Below are 24,534 nucleotides of genomic sequence, written 5' to 3' on the forward strand. Positions count from 1 at the left end.
TTAAAGCAACAGTTATATTTAGAAGTTATTCACAGAAATTGAATATACTGTCCATAACTGTGTTCATATATTATATATTATACATATATACGTATAATCAATGCTTTTTTTTCCAACTGAATGATTTAAAAATAGTAACATGAGGTGGACCCGACCTCCATGTTTGCTACGTCGCGTTGAATAAGGTTGTTACACAAAACGATCCAGAATACGTCGCGTTCGCGTTGAACTTGGTTGTAGATTCTTGAAGACGTTTCACTTGTGTTCAACGCTCTAAGATAAATATAAGAATCTCCACAGCCAATTGTTGATCTGTTGCCCATTTTGTCTTCATAAAAATGAATGGAAGAGAATTATCGCTTTAATTCAGCCTGAAGATCTGAAGCAACACGTTGCTCAGTTCCGTCTAAAGAAATCCATCTATCGGCAATAAACATCCTTTGTATGAACAAGTCAATTATTGAGTTCTATAGTTGAGGGGGATTTGTTTTGGGGATTTTTTGAAAGGTTCAATATTTAGGATTCAGTGGCATCTAGTGGTGAGGTGGCAGATCGTATGTATCCGACTCCCTGACTTTCCCTAATAAAAATATTGTTATTGTTATGAAAATAATATATTGTACAAATTACAATATTTTCATTAGAGAAAATAATAATAAATATAATAATATATATAATAATAATAATAATAAAATCCAACACAAACTAAACCTCAGATGGAGCCAGTTTCGCACTGATTCAGATCTTTGTGCTAAGCTAAATGCTACAGGTCCATATTCAGTGTAGAGTCAAGAAAGTGATATTTAATCCTCAGCAAGAACGCAAGACTAAAAACTTTCACTTAAACGCTGAATCTACACATTAACGCGTCACTTGTTTGGCTCAGTGAAACAGGAAGTGACCACATCACAGGGAACAGAAGGAATAGTGTTTATTATTACGACTTGTGTTAATGGAGCCAGCTTTTACATGAGCCTGCGGTTAGCAGCAGTGAGCGGTACCACGTTACGAAGACATTCAGCGTTGACCTGTGTTGACGTCCGTCTGGACAGTGACCAGTAATTTAAATAAACCTGAAAAATATAAGGAAGGGGAATAAGACTTCAGAGGGAAGTTACCAAAACAAAAGCGAGTTTACTTTCCTCGTCCAGAAGGGAAAACTTAAGACTCTCCCAGTGTGGATCTGCCTGCGAGGCCCTTCATCAAACCACAGAGTTTATCTTTTCATCCCAGGGAGGGGGCGACGTGACGGGAACGCAGGTTTGTCAAAAGCAACTTCCTCTAAGCGTGATTAATAAAAATGCAGTCAAGGGCGTTACGGTTACTACAATGTAATGCTTGAGTGACGAGCTGGTGGACAATCGTTCTGTCCGGTTAGTGTCTCGGTATCGGTGCCGTTCTGACTGTTCTGTTCTCGTTACAGTTCCGTTCACCATCCTGACGAAGTTAAGACCTAATTAGTGGAAACATGGAGCCAGGTCAGACAATTCAGTTTGTTCCCACTCCTGTGCACTTGGTCCCACATTTAAATAATTGAAAAAAATGAACAAAAAGCTGAGAATGTGTGGAACGTTTTAACTCATAATTATTGTTTAAATGTCTGAAGAAGTGTCTTCATGGAAAATTTTAGCTATACCTGAGATTTAGTTTCTGTCTGTGATGGATCCACACGGTGGAAACACCTTTAAAAACCCTCAAACACTCACATGACCCGACCCTGCTGCGCCTCCTACCGTCCTAACCCCTACGTCTAACTCCTCCGTCATCCGGTCACAGCCGGTGAGGGTTGACCCATTTGTAGGTGCCTGCATAGCGAAATCCAACTTTCTTTGAAAGGTCGTCCGCTTCTGCTGGACCTCGGCTGAAAGAAAGAAAGAAAAGAAAAGAAAAAACGTTTACATTCAACTCTCTGTACTGAATTTCTCTTCAGGTGTGAGAAAAAAAGGAACCTTTCCTACCTGCCATATTTGTACTGAATCGGTTTAGGCTTCTCTTTGTCTATGTGATGAAGGAGAGGCGTGAAGATCCTCCATGCTTGTCGTAGTTCATCGCTGCAGAGACAAAACACATTTTAAGCATTTCGTGGCAGTCAGAAAAACTCTCATGACATCTTAAGGATTTTAAAGTCAGGGCAGGGAAGTTATGCACTATGGCGCCATCTAGTGTTCAGAGCCGCCGGCATGAAGCAACATGTCGGTACAAAAGACCGGTTGAGTCTCCAGGTAGTAACGCTGCGTCTATCACACCTCGGATCATTATACCTCAAATTCAGGGTTCCGAGTTTATACTGGAACGATAAACCCGAGTTCCAAGGTATAATGGAGGCAGGGCATTGCTGCGCTTCATTGCATGTCGGAGGTCGATCGTTCCGTGACGGTTTTTCTGACTTCAGATCTAAATACGTTCCAGTTCATCTACTCAGGAAAACATGGACGCCTGCAGGGAACTGATGTTTTGCTTGGCCTCTGAACATCAGAAGTGCTGACGCCGTGCATGAGCGCCACTGCACCGTCTGTGAAGAGACGCGTCTAGTTAGCTACAATATAATGTAGGACGACACTTTACGCCGCCATGTTTTGCTCTGACGTAAATTCTAGCGGCTCGGCCTACATGGATCTTCTGATCTGGAACCCCCTTGAATGGCCGTTCCATTGCACTCCTCCCAGGCGGGGGTTGTTTTTTCCCCCGCAGAGTTCCGAGAACAATGGAAGGCAGCATGAGACGAGAGACAACAAAGACCAACCTGCGAACAAAGTGCATCTGACTCCCACAGAAGACGTCGAGGATGAGACGCTCGTAGGCGTCCGGAAGCTTCACATCCTGAAAAGTTAAGACTTGTTTTAATACAATACTGTGGACAAACAACAGCACACGTGATGTAGATAGTTTTGTTTGCACTTTTTGTTTGTTATTATAAATCACAGGCTCTAGTTCCAGCTAATTTATTAGTCAATCAACAGGTTATCCATTTGAATGGACTCTTTTCAGGCGTGAAGATTTACTGCTTTTCCCTGTCTTGATGGAAAACTGAGTAACTCTGGGTTTGGGACTGAAGGTGGAATACTGTACATCCCACAGGCTTCTGGGAAATTATTTTGGGCATTTTTCCACCATGTTTCTTTTTCCCACTAATCACAGCAAATAACTGACACATAGAAAAATAAAGTAATTGCCAGTTGCGGCCCTGGTTTCCCTGAAACCTGCCTTGTATCTGCTCTTGTACGTGAGGTCCAGCTCCGTCTCCTCGGGGCTGAAGTAGACGCCGGGTTTCTTGCTCATCATCTTGGCGTAGACGGCCTCGTTGGGCTGCACGCGCACCACCAGCTCGTTCCGGTGACACTGGTTCCCGAAGATGTCTCCCGGGACGTCGGTGAACTGCAACCGCACCTCCGCCTTCCTCTCGTTCAGAGCCTTTCCACAGCGAAGGATGAACGGAACACCTGAGGCGAAGATTATGAAAGATTATGAAAGAATGCGGGAACGTGTGACTTAAGCGGTATTTACTTTAGCGAAGGGCAAAGTGTGTTTACCGTCCCAGCGTTCGTTGTGCACGTAGAGCACGACGCTGGCGAACGTGGCCTGGGTCGATCCTTTGGGAACTGTGGGATCGTCGAGGTAACCCAGTTTGGCTTCTCCCTCGCCCTCCGGATCGCCGACGTACTGACCCAGCACCACGTCGGACATGGACGCGGGAGCGATGCACTTCAGCACCTTCACCTGCAGCAGAGGACAGACATGTCGTTCACCTGGTCGTAAAACGACGGCGCTCGGAGAGTCGATGGCCGACTGTCACATACTGTAAATGTCTGAATTTATACCTTTTCATCTCTGACATCATCGGAGCTGGTGGAGGCTGGTTTCTCCATAGCAACCAGGCAGAGCATCTGCAGCAGGTGGTTCTGCATGACGTCTCTAAACACAGAGACAGACGGGAGGACATTTTTAAAAATCATAACTGATGTGACCAAACGTGATGTTGAACCAACATCGTCATCGACACGGTGATTTACTCTGTAGAAAGCTGCTAATGGTTATTGACCTTTCACAAGTAATTCGTTTATTTTAACCCCCGACAATATACCCCCGGCATATGAACATTTAACAAATGCATTGACACAATTGTGTAGTTGAACACAGATATAAGAACTTGAACTCTTAATATCAATTATGTACGTATACTAATATCATTTCATCTCAGCTGAAACGCTTCCCAATGTCCAAGTTTTCCTTTATCCAGTATCTTGATTTAAATATATAATTAAAAAAATTGTCTCTTAGTTTATACCTATTCTTTAGTTAAAGCATTGAATTGTGGTTTGTGATATCTAATTAATAATTCCACAGTTTATTTGTGTGTCCCAGTGTAGTTTGGCGTTTTGAACATTTATCTGTGAATTATTCCAAATTCATATTTGTTTGAAGATGGCATCTATTACTTGACTTATTATTATTATTATTATTACCACACGAGTCATTCATTATTCATTTGTGCAGTAGGCTCCACTGCTGAGTTTTCACAGACGTTAGAGTTGCTGACAAGTTGTTTTAGTTGTTATTAATTCTGTGTTGTAGAAAACTACTACAGATGAAAGTATTGATGACAATATAAAGTATCTACAGATGTAGGTGTTTGAGAAGCCTCAGTCACATTTATATAACTTCATTCTCAACCTGGATACAAAAGCAATAAACTTATAAACTTAATAATTTCACTGCAAAGACAAAGTCGGGTGATTTGTCTTCCCCTCCCTCACCGGATGATGCCGAAATCATCGAAGTAGCCTCCTCGTCCCTGCGTGCCGAACGGTTCTTTGAAGGTGAGGACGACGCAGGCCACGCTGTCCCGGTTCCAGATCGGCCCAAAGATCCGGTTCCCAAACCTGTGACAAAAACATCGAAGTCGTTCTCTGCTCAGTGGCACGTCGGCATCCCTCGACAACGTCCAGAAACATTTCATCACAGACCGGTTTCTATTTTACCTTCTACAATATTCACAAGATTTTTTTTTTTTTAAGGGGAAACAAACCAGCTGAAACTGAAGTTTTGCATAAAATAAAATAATTGTTGTTGTGGTGTGAATTAAAAAAAAAAAAGACATCTTTGTCCACATTCATGATGCACATAATGTCATTGGCTCTCAGAAATAATTTTAATTATATTTTTTACAATAATTTTCTCTAATCGCAACAACATCTTAAAAATGAAAAGGTGGATATGGTTGTTTTTGTATTTCCTGCACATTATTGTACTGATCTTTTTCCATCTTATTTCAAAAGAATATCATATCACACTATGTTTTTCATATAAGCTCTTAATGATTGATTTACTGTTTAGTGATACATTCAGGTCACTCGGACTCTGTGAGACTTTGATCCTCTATAAATGTTCACCAGCTAACTTTAATCCACTTCAAATCATTTGAAAATCATCATCAAGGTTTATTTGATGAACGAAACAAAGGCAAAAATCCTCTTCACCAGGAGATACAGTCGTTGTCTCACCTGAGCACCATGAGGTTCTGCACCATTTCTTTGCCCAGGTAGTGATCGATACGGTAGATCTGCTCCTCGCTGAAGAGGGAGGAGAGGTGAGTGGACAGCTCCTCCGAGCTCTGGAGGTCGCGTCCAAACGGCTTCTCTACGATCACCCTGTTCCAGCCTCTACACACACACACACAACCACAGAGAGAAGACATGAGCTCAACACTGCGTTCCTCTTTCCTCACACCGATAAGGGTGAGACACTCAGGAAAACGGACAACGGGCAAACAGACACAGAGTGAAATGAGTAAAGGTTACAACACAGCAACAGTAAGTGAGAGAAGTGTGTGTGTGTGTGTGTGTGTGTTTATGTGTGTGTGTGTGTGTGTGTGTGTGTGTGTGTGTGTGTGTGTGTGTGTGTGTGTGTGTGTGTGTGTGTGTGTGTGTGTGTGTGTGTGTGTGTGTGTGTGTGCACTGACTTTGTGCTCATGCAGTGGTGGCAGATGTTTTTGGTGACGTCGTGGTAGACGGTCGGCGGCAGCGCCAGGTAGAAGAGGCGGTTGGCCTCCGCGCCCCCGGGCAGAGACAGGATGTGCGCGTTGAGTTTGGCGAAGGAGCTTTCATCAGCATATTTCCCGCTGATGTACGAGTTCCTGTTGAAGAAGGCCGATAGCCGCTCCGTCTCTTTATCCGTCACCTGCAACCGCCAGGTACGACAACGTTTAAAGTACAGCAAACGATGTAAAAAAAAATTTAAAAAAGAATCCAGAAGCAGGAATCAACTGGAACCACATGATTTAACAAGATGAGACATGTTTATATCATATGAATATTTACTTTTGTCTCTAACATATATATTCATAGACTTGTGGTTTAATTTTTATGGCCATGTGGAGGCAGCAGATAGTTGCCATGAACACAGGGTAACCTGAATAATAGTCTGAGAATACAATGAAAAAGAGCAGCCAGAACTTGGCAACATTTAAATAAAGAGTACATATAACATGATGATGATGGTGATGATGATGAAAGAAAAGGAATAGTGAAGGGATGAAGAGTAGTGGGAGGAAAGAAGGTGAGATTATCAAAATGTGAAAGTACTGAAAAAGTAAAAGAAAATATCACAACATTCAAATCTGTGACATTCATTCGTCATAGTGTAGATACTAGATACAATTATAGAGAATTGATAAGACAAAAACAAATTGGATATTAGTTTAAATTTGGAAGCAAAGGTTCACATAGGAAAAGTTTATAGAAGGTTAATTGACTCATTTATGTATTTGTGTACCAGGACTTGATATATATTCATATTTCTCTCACCTGAACTTAGACTCAGTTCAGTGAAACACACGGTCTGTGTGTTTACTTTTTTTTTGTTTTTATTTACATGGTCTATTTATATATATTTTATATTTTTCTGCTGTAAATCTGTTGGGAGATATTTATTAAAAAAAGATGCATTTCAAACATCCAGTGTCACCTTCAGGTACGGCAGGCAAGAGCTGCGGATGGCGTCTATGGTCAAGTCGGAGCGAGCGAACCCCACAAAGTACGTCTGCTCGGGGAGGAGGCCGTCTCTGAACAACCACCTGGGAGAGAAGAGACGGATGAACATAAAGTTACTTCACATTATTACTTCAGAATTTATGTCACAGTCAGAGGTTCACTCACCAGAGCGTCGGGTAGATTTTCTTCTTGGCCAGATCCCCCTGAAGGTGCAAATGACACACACCAGCACAAGTATGATTATCTCACCTTTAAAAATACAGGTTATGTCCACATGTCATTACTGTGAGCACAAGGACAGAGTGGTGAATATTATCCGCTAGAGCTTTTTTGATCATCGAGTAGTTTTTATGAAAGAAAAAGAAGTCATAATTCTCTGATTTCAGTTCTTAAATGCTTTTCTCCTCTTTTGTCCACACACCAAAGATATTCAGTTCACTGTCATAGAGAAGCAAAGAAACCAGAAAATGTTCACATTATGAAGCTGAAATCAGGGAATTATGACTTTTTCTTTCATAAAAACTACTTGAACAGATTAATAGATTATCAAAATAGTTGGAGATTAATTTAGTAATCGATTAGTAATCGATTAATCAAGTCGCAGGCTTGTTCTCCACTACACAGAGATGCTGTAAAACCATGTGGCGGCGGGAAAGTATTTGAAAAATGTATCAACTTTATTATATACCACTGGAAACCAAAACCAAAGCAACAGTCTGCAGACAGAGAAGCTGAAGAACCTGCTGCCAACAGAAACTGTAGCCCACTTGTCTTTTGTCGTCCTTGTTGTTTGACAAGTTTCACAAGAAAAAGAAAAAAAGAGAAAAGGCATTTACAGTTCAGTCCGTGTGAAGAGGGGCTGGGTGGTGCCAGACACCGACAGACGGGCGACACCCAAGAAATCAACCAGGAAATTAAATTAGAAAGTCAACCAAGTTAAAATTTCATTCCCATAATACATCTGCCCTTTAACCCTCATTCCTCAGATGGGAATTCCTCTGATTGTAACCCTGCTTCTTTATTTATCAAAACAAAACCTGGAGGTGAGCACGAACACGTCTCTCGGGTCATTACACCTCTTCTACAGTATCACACCACATTTTCAAAAAAAACAAAAACTCCCTGCACTCATGTCTCATATCGCCACGAAGCTGAACAGCAGAAAAACTATTGATTTTATCATCGGTGAGTTAATGTTTGAACGTGTGGTGCGACTGTACGTAATCGCTCTGTGACAGAAATCAACAAAAAGGACTCGTTGATACAAACAGCTGTTCACAGACGAGTCCGCGGCTCCTCTCTGCGCCCGACCCGCCCGTGAATCACACTGAAAGAGAAACGCTGAGTCGCGGTGACACTGCAAAAAAAAAATCAGCAGCCGCAGAAACGAAAACGGAAAAAAAAAAATAACCCCCTGGCAAATTCAATTACTGCAGCGTGACCACATGTTCAGAGATAAGAACAAAACCATCGCTGTAGACGCGACGGGGATATTAGCAACGGTTTTTAAAGTAGAGAATAGTTCTTTTTGATTTTTGAGTTTGTTTCAAACATTTCTTTAACACTGTGTTGCCTTGTTTGTATTTATAGGAACATTTTAACATGGAGGATGAACATGTGGATTGATTCTGGACAGACTCGAGGCACAGGAACATTTAGAACGTAAGAAGGAAACAGATCAAAAAACAAAAAAGTGTCCAAAGGTCTGCAGAGGTTTTACTTCCTGAAGTTTTACTTTCCTCGTATTCAGGTTCATAATAATAATATTGTGGGTTATTACTTGAAAAGGGTTTACAGGCTCTAATGTCCAGTAAGCAGGTCATCTATAAGTGAAAATCTGAATATGTCTCCTTTAATTAAATATTGCCAAATTTAAAAAGTGTCAATTTTACAAATTTGTGTTTTTATTCAAGCCAAGTTGCAGTTACTGTTTCTGTTTCTGTGAATTGAAGAAAAACAAACCTGATGCGTTTGGCATTGTTGAAACAGAAAATATAATTCTGTATGAAACATGCTTATGGTCGACAACGCAAAAGAAATTGGGAAAAAAACAGGTTGAGTATTATTTTGCAAAGCAAAGAGGAACCTGGAGGCTTATGAAAGAGCGGATGACTCTGTGAAATCACTTTCAACACTTCCTTAATGAACTGTTGCAGAGTTCTCACACATTTCAACACACTGTCTTTGAAATCGTGGCTGAAACACACTAACTTCTGTGTGATCACGATTGCTCCCGATTCGCCCAATGTCATGCTGAGTCACAATTTACAATTAAAAAACCGCCACTAAGTATCATGTGACTGCCCGCCCCTTGCTCTCACCGACGCTCCCATGATGAAGAAGACATGAACGTCGTGGTGGAACTCTTTATCCTCGTGCAGCTCCTTTCTCAGCTCCCCGAACACCTCGGAGCGAGAGAGGGGGATGCGGCTCATTTTCTCTGAAGAGACGAAAAAACAGAAGAAAAAAAGCAGATAAGCAGAAAATCTAGTCTTGACAAAAACAGATCTCCCACTGTTCTTTTTACATTTACATAAACCAAGAGGTCCAGAGGACAAACAGGGAGCACGCCCTCATCAAACAGGAACTCACCAGAGCCTCCGAGCCCTCGGAACAATTAGCATTAAGCACTTAGCATGAAAACTGGTGGTGCCATAAATAATTGGAGAGAATTGAATATGGATGAAACTATTACAACCGGTTCTGCCCTTCGTTTTGTATCACCTGCCTTTTGGAGCCTGGTTTTGTTCGGTTTCAGTTAGAGCTGCAACAGTTAATCGTATAGTAATCGACTACTAAATAAATCGGCCACTATTTTGATAATCGTTTAATTGGTTCAAGTAGTTTTTTATGAAAAAAAAGTCTAAATTCTCTGATTTCAGCTTCTTAAATGTGAATATTTTCTGGTTTCTTTGCTCCTCTGTGACAGTTAACTGAATATCTTTGGTGTGTGGAAAAAACAAAACATCTTGAGGTTTTGGGAAACACGATAGACATTTTCACCATTTTATGACATTTTATGAACCAAACAACTAATCAAATAATCGAGAAAATAATCGACAGATTAATTGATAATGAAAATAATCGTTAGATGCAGCCTCAGTTTCAGTGTGCTTTCATATTTGTCAATGTTATAGTATACTATTATTACACTAACGGAGATTAAGTGATGACGTTCGGATTTAAAAACTCTGAACAGAACAATAATCGGCAAATTATATTTGTTTGCTTGTTTCCGTTTGTACGACGGGAAACTGAACGTCTTGTCAAAATACATATATATATAATTGAGTAATTGACAACATTTGATTGACAAAAATGTAAAATTGGTTGCAGCTCAATTGATGCCTGAAAAGTAGGAAGTGAAAGATTACAATTGTAAATGTGTAGATGATTTGTAAAAGGGCTAAAACCAAAAACCATTTCCTTCTTTACTTCCTCCTTCATAATCAGAAAAGTAAAGGAATGAGGAAGATACATTTCTTTTTTTTGCACAACTTTATGTTCACCATCACCTGGATGTAAACTCGATCTCTAAAAAAGATCTATGCCTATGGAGAAATATCAACAGTATTGCAAGATTCATTCTCAATGAATGTACATATATGATGTTTTCAATTCATAACCAGACTCAATGGAATTTGTTAACGGTATAGAGATGATTGAACAAAAAAAACACAATAGAGAATTAACTGGTTAATCATTTGTTTTGTAAAACACCTGAAACCAGTTCATAACATGCTGAAACACACAAACTGACACCGTTTAATGTCCAAACAATAATTTGTGATTCCCCAAATTTTTTGTGAAAGATTCAAAAGTTTGGGGTTGTTGTTAAATTACTGAAAACCTTTAACTGAATATTTAAAACATACATATCCTTGTTAGAGCCCGACCGATATTATCGGCCAACAGAAATGCAATTATGTTTTACATTTCAGGTCAAATAAATGTTCATTTTCTTAATTCAACTTCTATTTGTTTGGTTATATTTGTAATTTTTTTTTCTTCAATTTATGGTTATTCATGATGAAGTTTATCGTAAGACTAAAATATCAAGCCTCAATTACATTTCTTTGTCATAAAGGTTTGATAACGAAATCTTAGGAATCATTGACAGATTTAAATAAATATCTATATCTATATCTATAGATATAGATATAGATATAGATATATCTATATCGGCCGAGGTATCGGCAATTTTGGACTCCCACAATCGGTATCGGCCACCAAAAAAATCCATATCGGTCGTTTGTAAAGTTTCTTCTCGGGATTATCAGAGAACTAAACCCAGCTCTAAATGCTAATCGTCATATAATCTCATAGAATCAACACTGAGAGGTGATGCCCGAGGATTGCTGTCCCCCGAATAGCCTGAAAGACACACACACACACACACACACACACACACACACACTGTAATGACATAAGCCAAAGCCTCCGACCAAATCCCCGTACTTTACAAACTGAACCCCGCCGCGATGAGGCTGCACAACCCTCCGCGGCTAACGTGTCCGCACGCGCCGCACCGGGGGGCTAACGGCACCGGGGGGCTAACGGCACCGACCCGCCTCACGTCAGCTCTTCCGAACCTCCGGCAGCCCCAGTGTTTTTGACTGCACGTGTCCGATCGGAGTGAGTTCGTCGCCTGGAGGAGAACCAGCTCAGCGCATCTATGCTAACGACGCTGTCAGCTGCGGCGCTTTAGCTCCACGCGCTGTTATGACAACACGACGCTGTTAGCGAGCCGCACCGCGCACGAGACGCACGGAAGTCAAACAAACAGACAAATGAGCGACAGCCGCCGCTACTCACGGTTTTCCGGCAACGCGACGACAACCTGGGGGGGGGGGGGGATTAAACCGTGAGCGAGCGGCTGTCCAGAGAGAGTTTACACACCGGCAGCTGTGACTGAGAGGAGCGCGTCGCTGTGGTGGCTGGTCCTCGGTCCTCCCGCACCCGCTCCTCCACTTCCCTGTTGCGGGTGACGAGGCGCGACACGAGAGGTTTTAATTGGTTCAGGGAGAAACTCACCAGCGCTCGCTCGAGCTCCCATCGCCGTCGGCTCCGCTGACGTCACACACAGACACACACACAACGAGCCGGTGGGCGTGGCCTCGCCGTCACCGGATGTTGAAGACAGAGGATCCACTCAACTCATTCAATTAAAGGTTTTGAAGGAACTACACTTCCCAGCATGCACTGTTTGTGAGGTTAAACCACGGATCTATTATTATTAACTATCCTTTATGACTAACAATCATATATTATGTATTATATATTATATATATAATTTCCCAGCTTGCGATAAATAAAGTAACTATCTATCGATCTGTACTGTATGTAGCTTTCTACATCCACCACAACTAAGCAATTTCTGTCACCCTGTGCAATACATTTATATATATATATATCAACACAATATATATATTTATTCACTTCTTTTTGCCTTTTTTTACTTCAATCCAATGCACTCTGTATATATTTATATAGCTGTATATATATATATATGAATATACCTTTTTAAATTGTATTTTTATTGTATATTTTTGCTATATTTTAAATGCTGCTGTAACATATGTCCCTGACATGGGGTGAATAATGTTCTATCTTAACTTATCTTATTATATATTATATATATTATAGTATATTATATTATGTTAATAGATCCATGGGTCGAAATCAAAGTTTTTGTGGTATGTATAAAACAGACCCGAACAAACTTTATAAACTCTATATATATAGATATAGATATATAGATATAAATATATATCATGATTTTCTGTTTTTCCAAATAATAATCTCTCCTGACTCATAAAATATGTAGTGAAGAATTTGAGGGACTGTGATAAAAGAGATTTTGTGCAATTTGTCATTGTAAGCGTGTGAATTCTGGAGTTATGGCCAAAAACGTGAGTTATGAGGTCACAGTGAACTTTGACCACCAAATTATTCTCAGTTCCTCCTTGAGTCCAAGCTAATTTTTTGATTGACAGTTTCTGAGGGATTTTTTTGACCACAGGAACATTTTATTCTACCTGACTACAGCAATGAACTTAATTCTGATTGGATTTTTTTCCCCACAAAGGGAGGCGAAGACACTCAAGCTTCCTTTGATCCCGATCGATCCATTGATGGCATGTTTGATGTCACATGGTGACGTCAGCCTGTAACAACCTGAACCAAACCGTAAACTGTATTTATTCAGTTAATACACAGAATCTCAAACTGAGTGTTTCACTGTCATCACATATAACTTTTTTCTTTCTTCTCTTTTTTTCACCCTCAGATTTCTGAGGAGGCTCCGCCTCCCCCCCGGCGAGCCGCGGCTGCTTGTTGCCATGGCTACGTCTTGATTTATTCACGCCGTCTCTCCGCGTGTGTCGGCTTCAGACGGGATCGTTAGGGGGGCAAAGACTCAAACTTTTTCACCTCACCGTGAAATGTCCTTCTTCGGTCTAACTCACCTCGGTTATCAAGACCCGATCGGCGAGAAAACGGCCGCGGTTCCCTCGGGGGCGTCTTGTTCTCCGGGTAAGAGGCAAACGTTTAGCTCGCTCGTGTTTAAACAACGCTACTTATTGAACTCTTCAAACGGCTTCAGGCTTGTGTTTAGCAAGCGTCAGTGCAGCACAGAGCAGAGCCGGGTAATGTTTCGCTTATATGAGCCAACAAGTTGCTGTTTGTTTCCCAGAAGCAACTTTTGCAACGTGGATGTAATTGAGAGACAACAGGGACACAGGGCACTGACATGTACAGATGTACAAACACAGATGCTCCTAAAACTCCTGAAGCTCCTGACGCTCCCTGAACGCCTCGTCAGTCGTCCAGATGATGCGTCCGTAAGATGGCGTTATGGTAGTGCATAAGGCGCGGCTATAGGCGGGAGCGGAGGCCGACACTTCCTACATGCGCTGGAATCTGTTGACCTATCAATCAGAGCAGATCGGGCTTCATTGAGAGGGAGGGGCCCTTAAAGAGACAGGAGCCATAAAAACCGAGTGTTTCAGACAGAGGCCGTGAAAGAGGAGCTGCAGCAACGGACAGTCTGAGGAAACTGATGTGTTTACTGAACAATAGAGGACGTACACCTTTTCAAGGACGAGCCAAATGAAAATGATCAACCTTAAATATGAGCATGATATGTCTCCTTTAATATCAAACGTAGTCTGTGCCCACCTTTACTCGTAGCTTTTATCTGGACCGTGATAATGATAATCGTGTCTTCACAGAGGTTAAGTTGTGGGGACCTGGATCTCGGACCTTGGCTTGTCAGAGACCTATGAAATCTATTTTCTTTTGCAGGTGTTTGGGCTAACGCCAGAGCGGGACTGCCTCCGTCGCTTCCAGGACAACAGGGGCCCCCCGGGGCTGCAGACCCCCGGCCTCCTCCCTACAGCTCCGACATCCACCACGGGAGCCAAGAGCGATACAAGCAGATGGTCGTACGCGCTCAAACACCCAGAGGTGAGGAGACATAAAGACATTAGAACACATGGCAGCTGTTCCTCCGAGTGACAGTCCAAGTGTCGTCCCGTCCTCAGCTCCTGACCAGCTGTACATTATGCCTCTGACGGACAATCAGCTGTACGGATGGTTGATGTCCAAGAGTCCTGAGCCCTGGACGCAAGTCGCACGCTTTCCCAGAAAGAACAGCGAGATGACCGAGTGCGTAACATTTACAAATCCATAATATTCACACAGAATTTTTTTTACTTATTATCTAGATTTGAGTTTAATCTACTTTTTCCTTTCACAGGTTTGTCAAAAAAATGTCAATGACGAACCGCGAGTTCAGCCTTTTCTGATTCACTGGAAAAACGGATGAGAATTTCTGAAATTAAACTGATTTCACATGAACTTTTGGAGATTTTTTATTTGTCCCGATCTATTATCAATGATTAATTATGGATATAGTTTCATATTGAAGTGATTCCTTGGGCTTTGAGTAAATACTTACTGTATCTTGAACGGTTCTTCTTCATCCTTCTGGAAGTCAAGAGTTGTCAGAATAGTTCAGGTGAGTTGTGGTGGAGACAAACATTTACATTTTGCTTATTGGGAGAGAAAATGGTTAATAAAGTCATTGTGAATGACGACAAATGACCATGTGTATATACTGTACATACAAGTCAGTCTGAAATAGTGAATAGAAAGAGTCAGATTGTACTGCCCTCCAGAGGAAATGACAATAACTGCTTCTTAATTTTAGACAGTAACTGAACTCAATATTCACCGTTCAAAAAATAATAGATGGTTTAAAATGAGTTTCCAGAGTCTTTCCAAACTTTTTTTTACTGCAACAGCTGATGTTTGAAGTGATTAATCCATGAAGAAAATCATCGTGAAGTAAAGTGAGACACTTTCTATCACTTTAAAATAACTTTACCGTAATGTATGATCAGCTTCTGTTCCCGTAATCCACAGGCAACACACATCAGTGAATGGATGAAGACAAAAAAAACAGCCATTGATTTTTTAAATTTATTTTTTCTTCAAGGGGAAATGTTATTTTTCTCTTTGTCATAGTCCTCCACTCTTCTTGTCCTTCAACACTCCCCTCGCCTCCAGAAACTCCTCCGACTCAGGGGAAAATACAAATAAAAAACTCAAAAACTAAATACGGAAGGATTCCTCAGGGCCTGAGCAAAAAAAACAAAACAAAAAACACTGTTTCAGTAGTACTGAGGGGCCGAGGGGCCGAGGGGCCGAGGGGCCGGGGGCCGAGGGGGCCGAGGGCCCCCCCCCCAAAAAAACATCCCAAGAGTTAACAATCAACACAAGTCTATGGACAACCAATAGAAATAGAATACATACAATGCACTTTTTTTTAATATATATATAAACTCATGTCCTTTCTATAAACTCTCTGCTTATATGAGTCACTGTTGCTTGGTCGCAGTTCACGTGACAGTTGGTTCATCTCCCTTATCTCGAGTTGCTGTACCGTGGTGTGTGTGTGTGTGTGTGTGTCTGTGTGTGTGTGTGTGTGTGAAGAGCTCCGTCCGAACAGCACTTTCATATTAACTTAAGGCAATTAAACTTTCAGCCATTTGGGGCTTTTGTATTCGCTGAAAACAATAAAAGGAAATATATGTGTGTGTGTGTGTGTGTGTGTGTGTGTGTGTGTGTGTGTGTGTGTGTGTGGACCGACTCATTCTGCTCTGTTCACACGGTGTCACGTGTCACTGCTGTACTCAGAAGTTTCAATGTGAAGGGAGGTCGTCTCAAAGTCGCACTGAGATTTACAAATACTGCAGCAGTGGCATAAATGAAAATTAAATTAAATTAAAAAACGAAAGCGGGCTCTCATGGTTATTAGCTCCTGTACTGTACATGATCGCACCAGATGTAAAATACTGGATCGTACGTTAGAGGCTCGAGCAGCAGAATCCGCCGGCTGCGGTTGATCAGTTGGTACCAGTGAGCTTGAGCTTTTTTTTTTCCGACTGGCGTTTAAACGAAGAAGAAGCGCGCTGGGGTCGGAATGAAGTCATCACAATAAGCATAATAATTAATCGGAATCATCATACTAATAATAATAATAATAATCAGAACATTAAGAATATACAAATGATGGATACAGAAGTGATAGAAAATACCCTATGGCGAAAAAACTAAACGGAAATGAAAACGAGGACACCACGATCAGACATGCGTCAAAAGCGGTTATGTTTGGCAAGAAAAAAGCAAGTTTTTGTCGTATCATAAAAACCTCACAGTGAAAATAGTTTTGCCCCGTCCAGGATTACAAAGCACAGTATTCAGTCAAAATCAATACATGTTTCTTTTTTCCTTTTTTTCCTTCTCTTCCTTCATCTATTTTCTTCTTCATAGAAGAATCGACTGATCTAAGTTCCTTCATTTTCCGTTCGCACCAAAAAATACTTCTTTGAAAAGGGGGGGGGGGGCTGATGATGACATACTGTTACGGCTGCTCGAGCTCCGAGGAACCGACGTGACGCGATGAAGATGGAGAAGAACAGGATCCTTGTTCTAGCTGGAGGGAGAGATTCAAAAATATAGATTTCATATTTCACTTCTCAACATCGTCCTCAGCTCGTCCGTGGTTCGTTTCCCGCCTAGAGGTCAAAGGGCAACGCCCCGTGATTCAGAATTAATTTGATTAGCTTATTTTTTTCTTTTTTTGCTGCCTGGATGACAGACAGACAAAAAAATCAATGAATTTGTACATACTTATGAAAAATAACGAGCAAAAAAGACAAAGGGTTCATGTCAAGTCGCTGCCGACGTCGGGCGAGAACATATCACACACGTCTCGCTTTGCTTGAAGTAAATACTTTTAGTCTTTGGTCAATATATTCCTCCTCTGGTTTTATACATATATATTCATACGCACGCACAAATATGCATGTGCATACACACTCGTGTGGACGTGTAATAAACTGGATATTTGTGCACGTATGTATTCACACTTTTTCATAAAGGACCTTTTTGCACATAACATCGAGATCGAAATAAATAATAAACCCAGAAAAACAAAAAAAAACATGAGTACCTGTTTCATAATTCAAGTGAAAAGAAAAATTAAAGGGGGGGGGGGGGGTAGAAGAAGAAGAAAAAAATAACACAAAGTAAAATTAAAGTAGCCTTATGTACAGCGTTAATCTTCTTTTGACACAGGCTAAAAGGCGTTTTGTTTTTTTCTTAAATAAACAGACTTTGCATCTTTCGAGAAGCCGGAGCGCGAGGCCAGACACGAGGGAAACACCGCTCCTCCGGCGTGGATCTGGGCCCCACAATGGCTGCCGAACCGAGAACATCCTTCCACTCGTCAAGAACACTTTTCCTTTTGAAAGTTTAATTATTTTCCCCCCTCTTTGCTCTGGGATTCAAGTGATGTGGCGTCCCGAGTCGGTGGCCGTTCCCTCGCTCGGTGGAGCCGAGTCCGTGTGGCGGGAAACCGTCCCAGCGTCCGCTGCCGCTGCCGCCGCGGCTGCTAACTGTTGGGCGGTCCGTCGTTCAGGAAGTAGGTCGTCATTTCCCCTTTACCTTTGACCTTGACGACCCCTCGACACTCCAGCACGTAGCCTTTGTATGTGAGCACCTGGTGGAGGTCCGTGGTCACCTGCGAGAGGCAGATACTCCTTTACCATATCAATAATTCACATTGAAACACAACTGTAAATGAACGCCCCCCCCATGTTGTCCAGCAGATTGCATATACAGTGTATTAATAATTAGACAAATGTAAATTAAAAAATCTTTAGTCAAAACTCTCATCTTCAAAACTGCTTTTAATGCCTGATTTTATTGTATGATTATTACTGTGATTTTTATTTTTAGTGTGTTGTTTTATATTTCTACATGTAAAGTGTCTCTTGAAAAGTGCTATGTAAATAAAATGTATTATTATCATTGTTGTTATTATTATTATTATTAATATAATACATGTCATGTGTGATAACTTGTCAACGATCAGTTTACGCCGTGTTTCGCTGCCCCCAAGTGGCCCAAAAAATCAACCGCTGCATATTTAACCAGTATTATAATATGTACATTTGAATGATCAGCTGTAATATTTTCACATTTACCTTTATTCAATGACACATTTTATTCCAGAGAGGCCATTTTGTCAAATTGTCAAACTCAACAAACTTCATATTCTTCCTCAAACGGCGCTTGTTGTGCTTGTAGAAGAGTTATTAATTATCTAAATCAACAGTGACGATAAATATATGTGTCACTTAACCCCAACCCTTAAACTAATCAGCCAGGTTATATTTAACACTTTATACACTATAAACTCTTTTGAACACACAGATTATGTTTTATTTAATAGCACTGTGAGTAATATCGTATATACTGTATGATATTATACATCTTATATTTTACGATATTACTTCGTTCATCACGATGAACATTTCATATGACAGGAGACAGTATCATAGTTTTATTTCTAATACTTATCTTATTGGTTATTTGTGGATTATCATAAAAAGATTGAAGTCTTTCAGGTTCCTGTTTTATTTTCCTTGTACTTTGATTATTTTTGAGTTTGTGCATGTGAATCCAGAATTTTTAATTATGATCATAGTTAATAACTATGCAATTGAATTTACAGCTTTCACACAATCAATAAAAACTAAACAGTATTATTTTTGAGCTGTTGTATTGAAATGGACTTGAACGAATAAAGTTTTTAATTTGAATTCTCATGCACTCATGATACATATTGTAATAAATCACAATATATCTCCACAGCTTGAATTACAATAAACCCTGAATCATTTTTGAAAACCTGTTTGAGCAGAGCTTTGCTCACCTGGATGCGGTCCGGTACACCTGTACTGTCCATGCGACTCGCCACGTTCACCGTGTTCCCCCAGATATCGTACTGAGGCTTCCGCGCTCCGATGACCCCGGCGACCACCGGCCCGATGTTCAGACCTGCCAATCAAAAACATCACGCCGCCGCGTCAACAAACTCTGCTTTTAAAAAAAACAACCTCTTTTCATTTCTGCCTCGCGGCGACGATCTCGTCGTACCTATCTTCATCTGGAAGTTGTTGAAAGAATGCTCGTTGATGTATTTCATCTGCTCTCGGAGTCGCATGGCGTAGTCGGCCAGCGCCGTGATGTGGCTCCGCCCCTTCCGGTCGTAGGTGGAGTCGTTGAGGCCCGAGGCCGCCATGTAGGTGGAGCCGATGGTTTTGATCTTTTCCAGCTGCCTGAACTTCTCCTCGCTGATGATCTGACACGTGAGACATAAAAAGTAGAATCACGCCTCGTGGTCGTCGCTGGAGCCCGAGCGATTTTGGGGAGGCCGACGCCGATAACGATATTAGGGCAGTACAAGATTTCCGATACCGATACATCTGCCGATATATATATACATTTTTCTTTCAATGATTCCTAAAATTAAATGTAATTGAGGCTTGATATGTTTGGTGTTACCATAAACTTTCATAATAAATAACTAGAAATAAAAAGAAAACACAAATATATAGAACTTCATTTAAGAATAGAAACTTATTTTACGTGAAATTTATTTCACGTAAAATGTAAAACATAAATTCACTTTTTTTCCCCTGCATCGTTTATTCTGTACAATAAAACATTTCATAGATCTCATATCGGACGATATTATCGGCCAACAGATGTATCGGGCTCTAGTCGTCTCCGCCTCTTTTCCTGAGTTCTAGTTTTTCCAGAGCGTGATGATGTCATAATTAGCACATTTGTTCCGCGAGTTATGGGCAATACCTCAACACTATCTGTGTTTCTTAAATGGGTAAAAAGCCAGTCATCACCTTTCTTTATGAATTTTCCGCAGAACAAACTGAACGTTACCTCGTCGAAGTCGGCGATGATCTCGTTGAGCAGCCGCAGACACTCCACGCCCTCGTTGTTGGCCTCCAGCTCCACGTAGAACTCGGAGAAGTTGCTGATGGAGGCGAACATGACGGCCACGCACTCGCACGACTGGTAGTACAGCTCGTCGTTGCGCCGCTCGCGCGCCAGGAAGTGGGCGGCGACGTCCTTGGGCAGGATGTTGTGGAGGAGGCGACGGTTGTACGCCTGAAGCTCCTCCATCTCCTCCTTCTCCTCTGTGGCCTGAGAGTGAAGAGGAGAGTCAGATGCACGCGCGTGTGTGTGTGTGTGTGTGTGTGTGCGTGTGTGCGTGTGTGCGTGTGTGTGTGTGTGCGTGTGTGCGTGTGTGTGTGTGCGTGTGTGTGTGTGTGTGCGTGTGTGTGTGTGATGGAGAACTCTGAGGCCTCCGCAGCAGTGACAGGAGATTCAGAGCCTGTCGGATGTCGCCCTCTGGTGGCGCGGCGCTGCACCCACCTGTAGTTTCCACAGGAAGTCGAGGCGCGCGGTCGACTCGACCTGCTGCGCGTGAAGGTACAGCGCCAGGACGAAGACGGTGAGGATCACCGGCGTCATGACCCTCAGGGACACTTTGGTCACAACAAATGGGCTGAGGAGAGTAAAACAAATCGGGGACTTAGTACAGTAGAAGAAGAAGAAGTACAGTAATCCGATCTTTTACTTACTAAAAGAAATTTTAACTATTTGTGATAAATGTTGCAGGTGGTCAATGTGAAGCTGGATGACTTCTTTTATCTTTATCTATAATAATACATCATCATTTATGTGTTGATTTATTTACTTATTTTGTTATCATCAAACTGAGTTTGCAAAATAACCAGTAACATAAGATGTAGTGGAGCAGATAATACTGAGTATCGAAGTACCAGTATCTCAAACTTGTGCTAAGTACTTGGAGTAAATGTAACAGAAGAACGTGATCTTACCACTGGTTTGTAGTTTCATTGAAACTGGACCTAAAAGTAAAAAAAAGTATAAAAGAAAATATTTGGTAAATAAAGCAAATAATCATTATAATATTATTGTTATTTTTGTTTTCATTTCAGATCTTACCATTGAGCACTAGTTTCATTTAAATCACTGAAAAGATAAAAAAGAACAAATAGTGAAATATATACAATTCTGAAATACAACATACATTTAAAGGCATTAATGCTTTGCTGCACGAAACGACATCTGAGAAACGAAACGTGTAAAGTGAATTATGTTTTAAAACAATCTGCTCCATCCGCTCGGACGCTCTCTGAACCCGCTCTCCCGCCGTCCGCCCCCGTCACACTCACATGGCGTTGGAGGTGACGAAGAGGTCGGCGTTGTCGAACAGCGCCACCTGCGGCCACTCGACCAGCAGCAGGAAGACGAGCTGGATGAGCAGCATGAGCGCGAGCTTCCCGATGCTGCTGATCTGCAGGAACACGGAGCAGGCGAGCAGCGTCAGCAGCACGCTGTAGCTGAAGTACTGCAGACAGACGGGGGGGAGACAAGACGCAACGGGCATCAGCACCGAGCTCAGGACCACGCCGACGCAAATCTGACACTGTTCCCCGTTCGCTCGGGGGGAAACCGACCGGACTCACCTCGGGAAAGGGGCAGGACGGGCCCCGGCTGGGGCAGATCTCCAGCCCCCCCTCCGCGGACACGTTCAGGCTGCGGATCAGACACGGCGTCACCAGCGCTGCGGACGTGTTCAGCTTCTCCGCGACGCAGGAAGCCAGGCTCGTGGTGTCACAGGCAAACTGCGGGGAACACACACACACACACACGTGTATGACGTGGTTATTGTACAGACGTGCACGGAGAACACAGAGCTTCTATTAATCTGCCCCCACAGTTTGGTGATCTCTGTGTTTCACGGGGGCAAATGGAGATTTACCACGGTGGGGGTCATGATGCGTGGGGGATAAAGACATTTAAAGGGGCAGTAAGCGATTTTAATCCAATACGCTTTTTGTAAAAAATTGAGCGGATATTTCCTTACGGTCCGTTAATTGTCAGTTCTGTGTCAAAAAAAAATCTGGGTTTTCCGCTCAGCCCTTGCTCTGTAAAAAAAAAAAAATTCCAAAAAAAAATGGTGACACGGTGCCTTAGGGAAAATACTAAGAAATCCATATTTTCTGACACTTTATAGACCAAACCCGTGATTTATTAATCACACTTACTTGCTGTAGATGAAGTCTGTGTGTGTGCTTTAGCAGCAGTTGCTGTCATAATTACCATATTAACGAAGGCGGAGATGAAGACGAGGATGATGGTGAAAACTCCGACCAGCGTGCTGTTGGTGCGCGACTGGACAATCTTCTTCGAAACCGTCTGCATCGCCGCCGGAAAGAGCTGCGAGCCGGGTCAACGGCAAAGATCAAAACGGTTATGAATATTCAATAACAAAACACAAAAAACATGAGCAAATGTGTATTCGATGTGTCTTTATGTATGACGCTGCATTATGGCGAGATTTCAAGAATAAAGTCGTAATATCAGAAGAATAAAAACATAGCTTAAAGCCCCAGTGTGTCTTTTTTTTAAATTTTCTGGCGGCATCTGGTGGTTAAGTTGCAAACCGCAACCAACTGAGCAACCGACAGGGGACACTTTATGTTGGTGCACAGAAAAAACATTGTGATTATACATATATGAACACATAGTTATGGAAAATCTATTCAATTGCTGTGAATAAGTTCTTCTAAATATTACGCACTGTAGCTTTAATGACAAAAAAAGGCATAATATTTTCGAGAAAAAACAAATAAAATAAATTCCATGTGGTTCTTTTCTTCGGAAGAGACAGTTTCTTGCACAGTCTTGCGAAAAGATCCTGATATTTATGATGATGTGATGCCAAAAGGGGAAGTATTAAATTATTTGTAAAAAAACAAAACTAAAGTCTAAACCCAACTAGATTCTCCACATTCCTCATTTCAACATAGACGACAGACTTTGACGCTTTGCAATATTATGACCATGTTCTTGAAATCTCTAAATCCTAAATCAGTGGCTCCGTCACTCCGTCGTACGGACGCGCTCCGCTCACCTTGATGCAGGAGTATATGGCACAGATGAAGAGGATGTTGGCGAGGATGAAGAAGATACTGATGTAGATGCCCAGCATGACCGGCGTGCTGCGGGACGAGAGCAACGGAGACGCCGACGTTACTCCCGACACAAAGTTTTGTTCGGCATCAAACAAACCGTTAAAAGGAAAAGTGATGGAAGTCGACTTTCTGTCTGAGCCTCCAAATATATTTGTACAACAAAACAAAAAGAATCACCTGTAACCATGGCAACTTGTCAGTAAGTTAGCGTGAGGATGATTTAAAACGGCTCGTGTAAGTTTTAACGGTTTCCACAATAAAAACGGAATGAAACAATAAAACAGCGACTTCGCAGGTCGGGTTAGATACAATAACTCGTCTTTATAATAAAGTTCAAGTTGTAGATTTAACTAGTAACGTTCATAATCAGTTATTTCTCTGTGAATCGATGTCAGTGGAATAACATTAGGTAACAACTTCCTGGATATGATAGATAAAGGATTTTATAAGCAGAAATTATTCACTGTGTATTACGTGTTAATAATCAACCTACTAATAATTTACAGATGAGTGATAAACCATCAATTAGAATGTTTCACTTCAGTTATAGACAGCACTTCAACATTTCAAATATATAATAATATATATGATAATATACATAACTCTCTCTACATTAGGATTATTTTAAGTTTGACATGAAGATCGACCTCAAACTTTACACGTTAATAAAAGGGTTATGCCACAATGAATCTATAATTCTAAGTGTTAATAAGCACTTTATATATTTATTCACACTAACAGGCAGCAGTGTTTAGTTTTTAATCTGGTCCAGACCAAACGAATCAAACTGCAGATGTCATAGATCCATGAAACACACAAATAATAAAACACATCAGTAAATATTGAAGGTTTGGTGTTATGATACTGTGCGAAGTACAGTACTCACTGTGGAAAGATGACGATCTGTATGAAGGATATGAAGCAGAACACGAGTAGAGTACAGGCGACGTATCCTCCGAAACGATCGTCCACCTTCTTGGAATACTGTCACGGGAAAGGGACGAAGAAGGCGAAGAAGACGAGCATCAGACATGAGCAGCAGCCGCTTCCTACCGCACAGTAAAACGAGATCGGGAGTGTCGGGTTGAACCTTTTTCTCCAGG

General features: G+C 41.5%; 2 protein-coding genes across 3 annotated transcripts in view; both read right to left on the minus strand.

The window, feature by feature from the left end:
- Positions 1–916: 916 nt before the first annotated feature.
- g6pd (glucose-6-phosphate dehydrogenase) lies at positions 917–12,060 on the minus strand. The gene is made up of 13 exons (XM_035644227.2): positions 12,024–12,060; positions 9,311–9,429; positions 7,155–7,192; positions 6,964–7,072; positions 5,960–6,177; positions 5,502–5,660; positions 4,755–4,880; positions 3,819–3,912; positions 3,531–3,717; positions 3,205–3,440; positions 2,744–2,820; positions 1,959–2,051; positions 917–1,861 (listed from the first exon to the last, which is right to left on the minus strand). Exons 1-13 carry the CDS (start codon positions 12,043–12,045, stop codon positions 1,771–1,773), a joined length of 1,569 nt encoding a protein of 522 aa, XP_035500120.2. The 5' UTR covers positions 12,046–12,060; the 3' UTR covers positions 917–1,770.
- Positions 12,061–15,459: 3,399 nt separating this feature from the next.
- LOC118316907 (adenylate cyclase type 6-like) overlaps positions 15,460–24,534 on the minus strand; it is a 34,139-nt gene continuing 25,064 nt past the window's right edge. For both annotated transcript variants that reach the window (XM_047330825.1, XM_047330826.1), the window contains exons 12-24: positions 24,522–24,534; positions 24,318–24,415; positions 23,371–23,458; positions 22,557–22,673; positions 21,920–22,078; positions 21,626–21,801; positions 21,396–21,422; positions 21,269–21,298; positions 20,799–20,931; positions 20,304–20,567; positions 19,500–19,704; positions 19,276–19,400; positions 15,460–18,078 (exon numbers count right to left, since the gene is read on the minus strand). The exon at positions 24,522–24,534 is cut by the window's right edge and continues 135 nt beyond it. In XM_047330825.1, the coding sequence (XP_047186781.1) occupies positions 17,950–18,078; positions 19,276–19,400; positions 19,500–19,704; positions 20,304–20,567; positions 20,799–20,931; positions 21,269–21,298; positions 21,396–21,422; positions 21,626–21,801; positions 21,920–22,078; positions 22,557–22,673; positions 23,371–23,458; positions 24,318–24,415; positions 24,522–24,534 (1,564 nt within the window). In that variant the 3' untranslated portion in view covers positions 15,460–17,949. The remainder of the gene's footprint in view (positions 18,079–19,275; positions 19,401–19,499; positions 19,705–20,303; positions 20,568–20,798; positions 20,932–21,268; positions 21,299–21,395; positions 21,423–21,625; positions 21,802–21,919; positions 22,079–22,556; positions 22,674–23,370; positions 23,459–24,317; positions 24,416–24,521) is intronic.

This window comes from Scophthalmus maximus, chromosome 3 (genome assembly GCF_022379125.1).
Source record: "Scophthalmus maximus strain ysfricsl-2021 chromosome 3, ASM2237912v1, whole genome shotgun sequence".
Lineage (NCBI taxonomy): Eukaryota > Metazoa > Chordata > Actinopteri > Pleuronectiformes > Scophthalmidae > Scophthalmus > Scophthalmus maximus.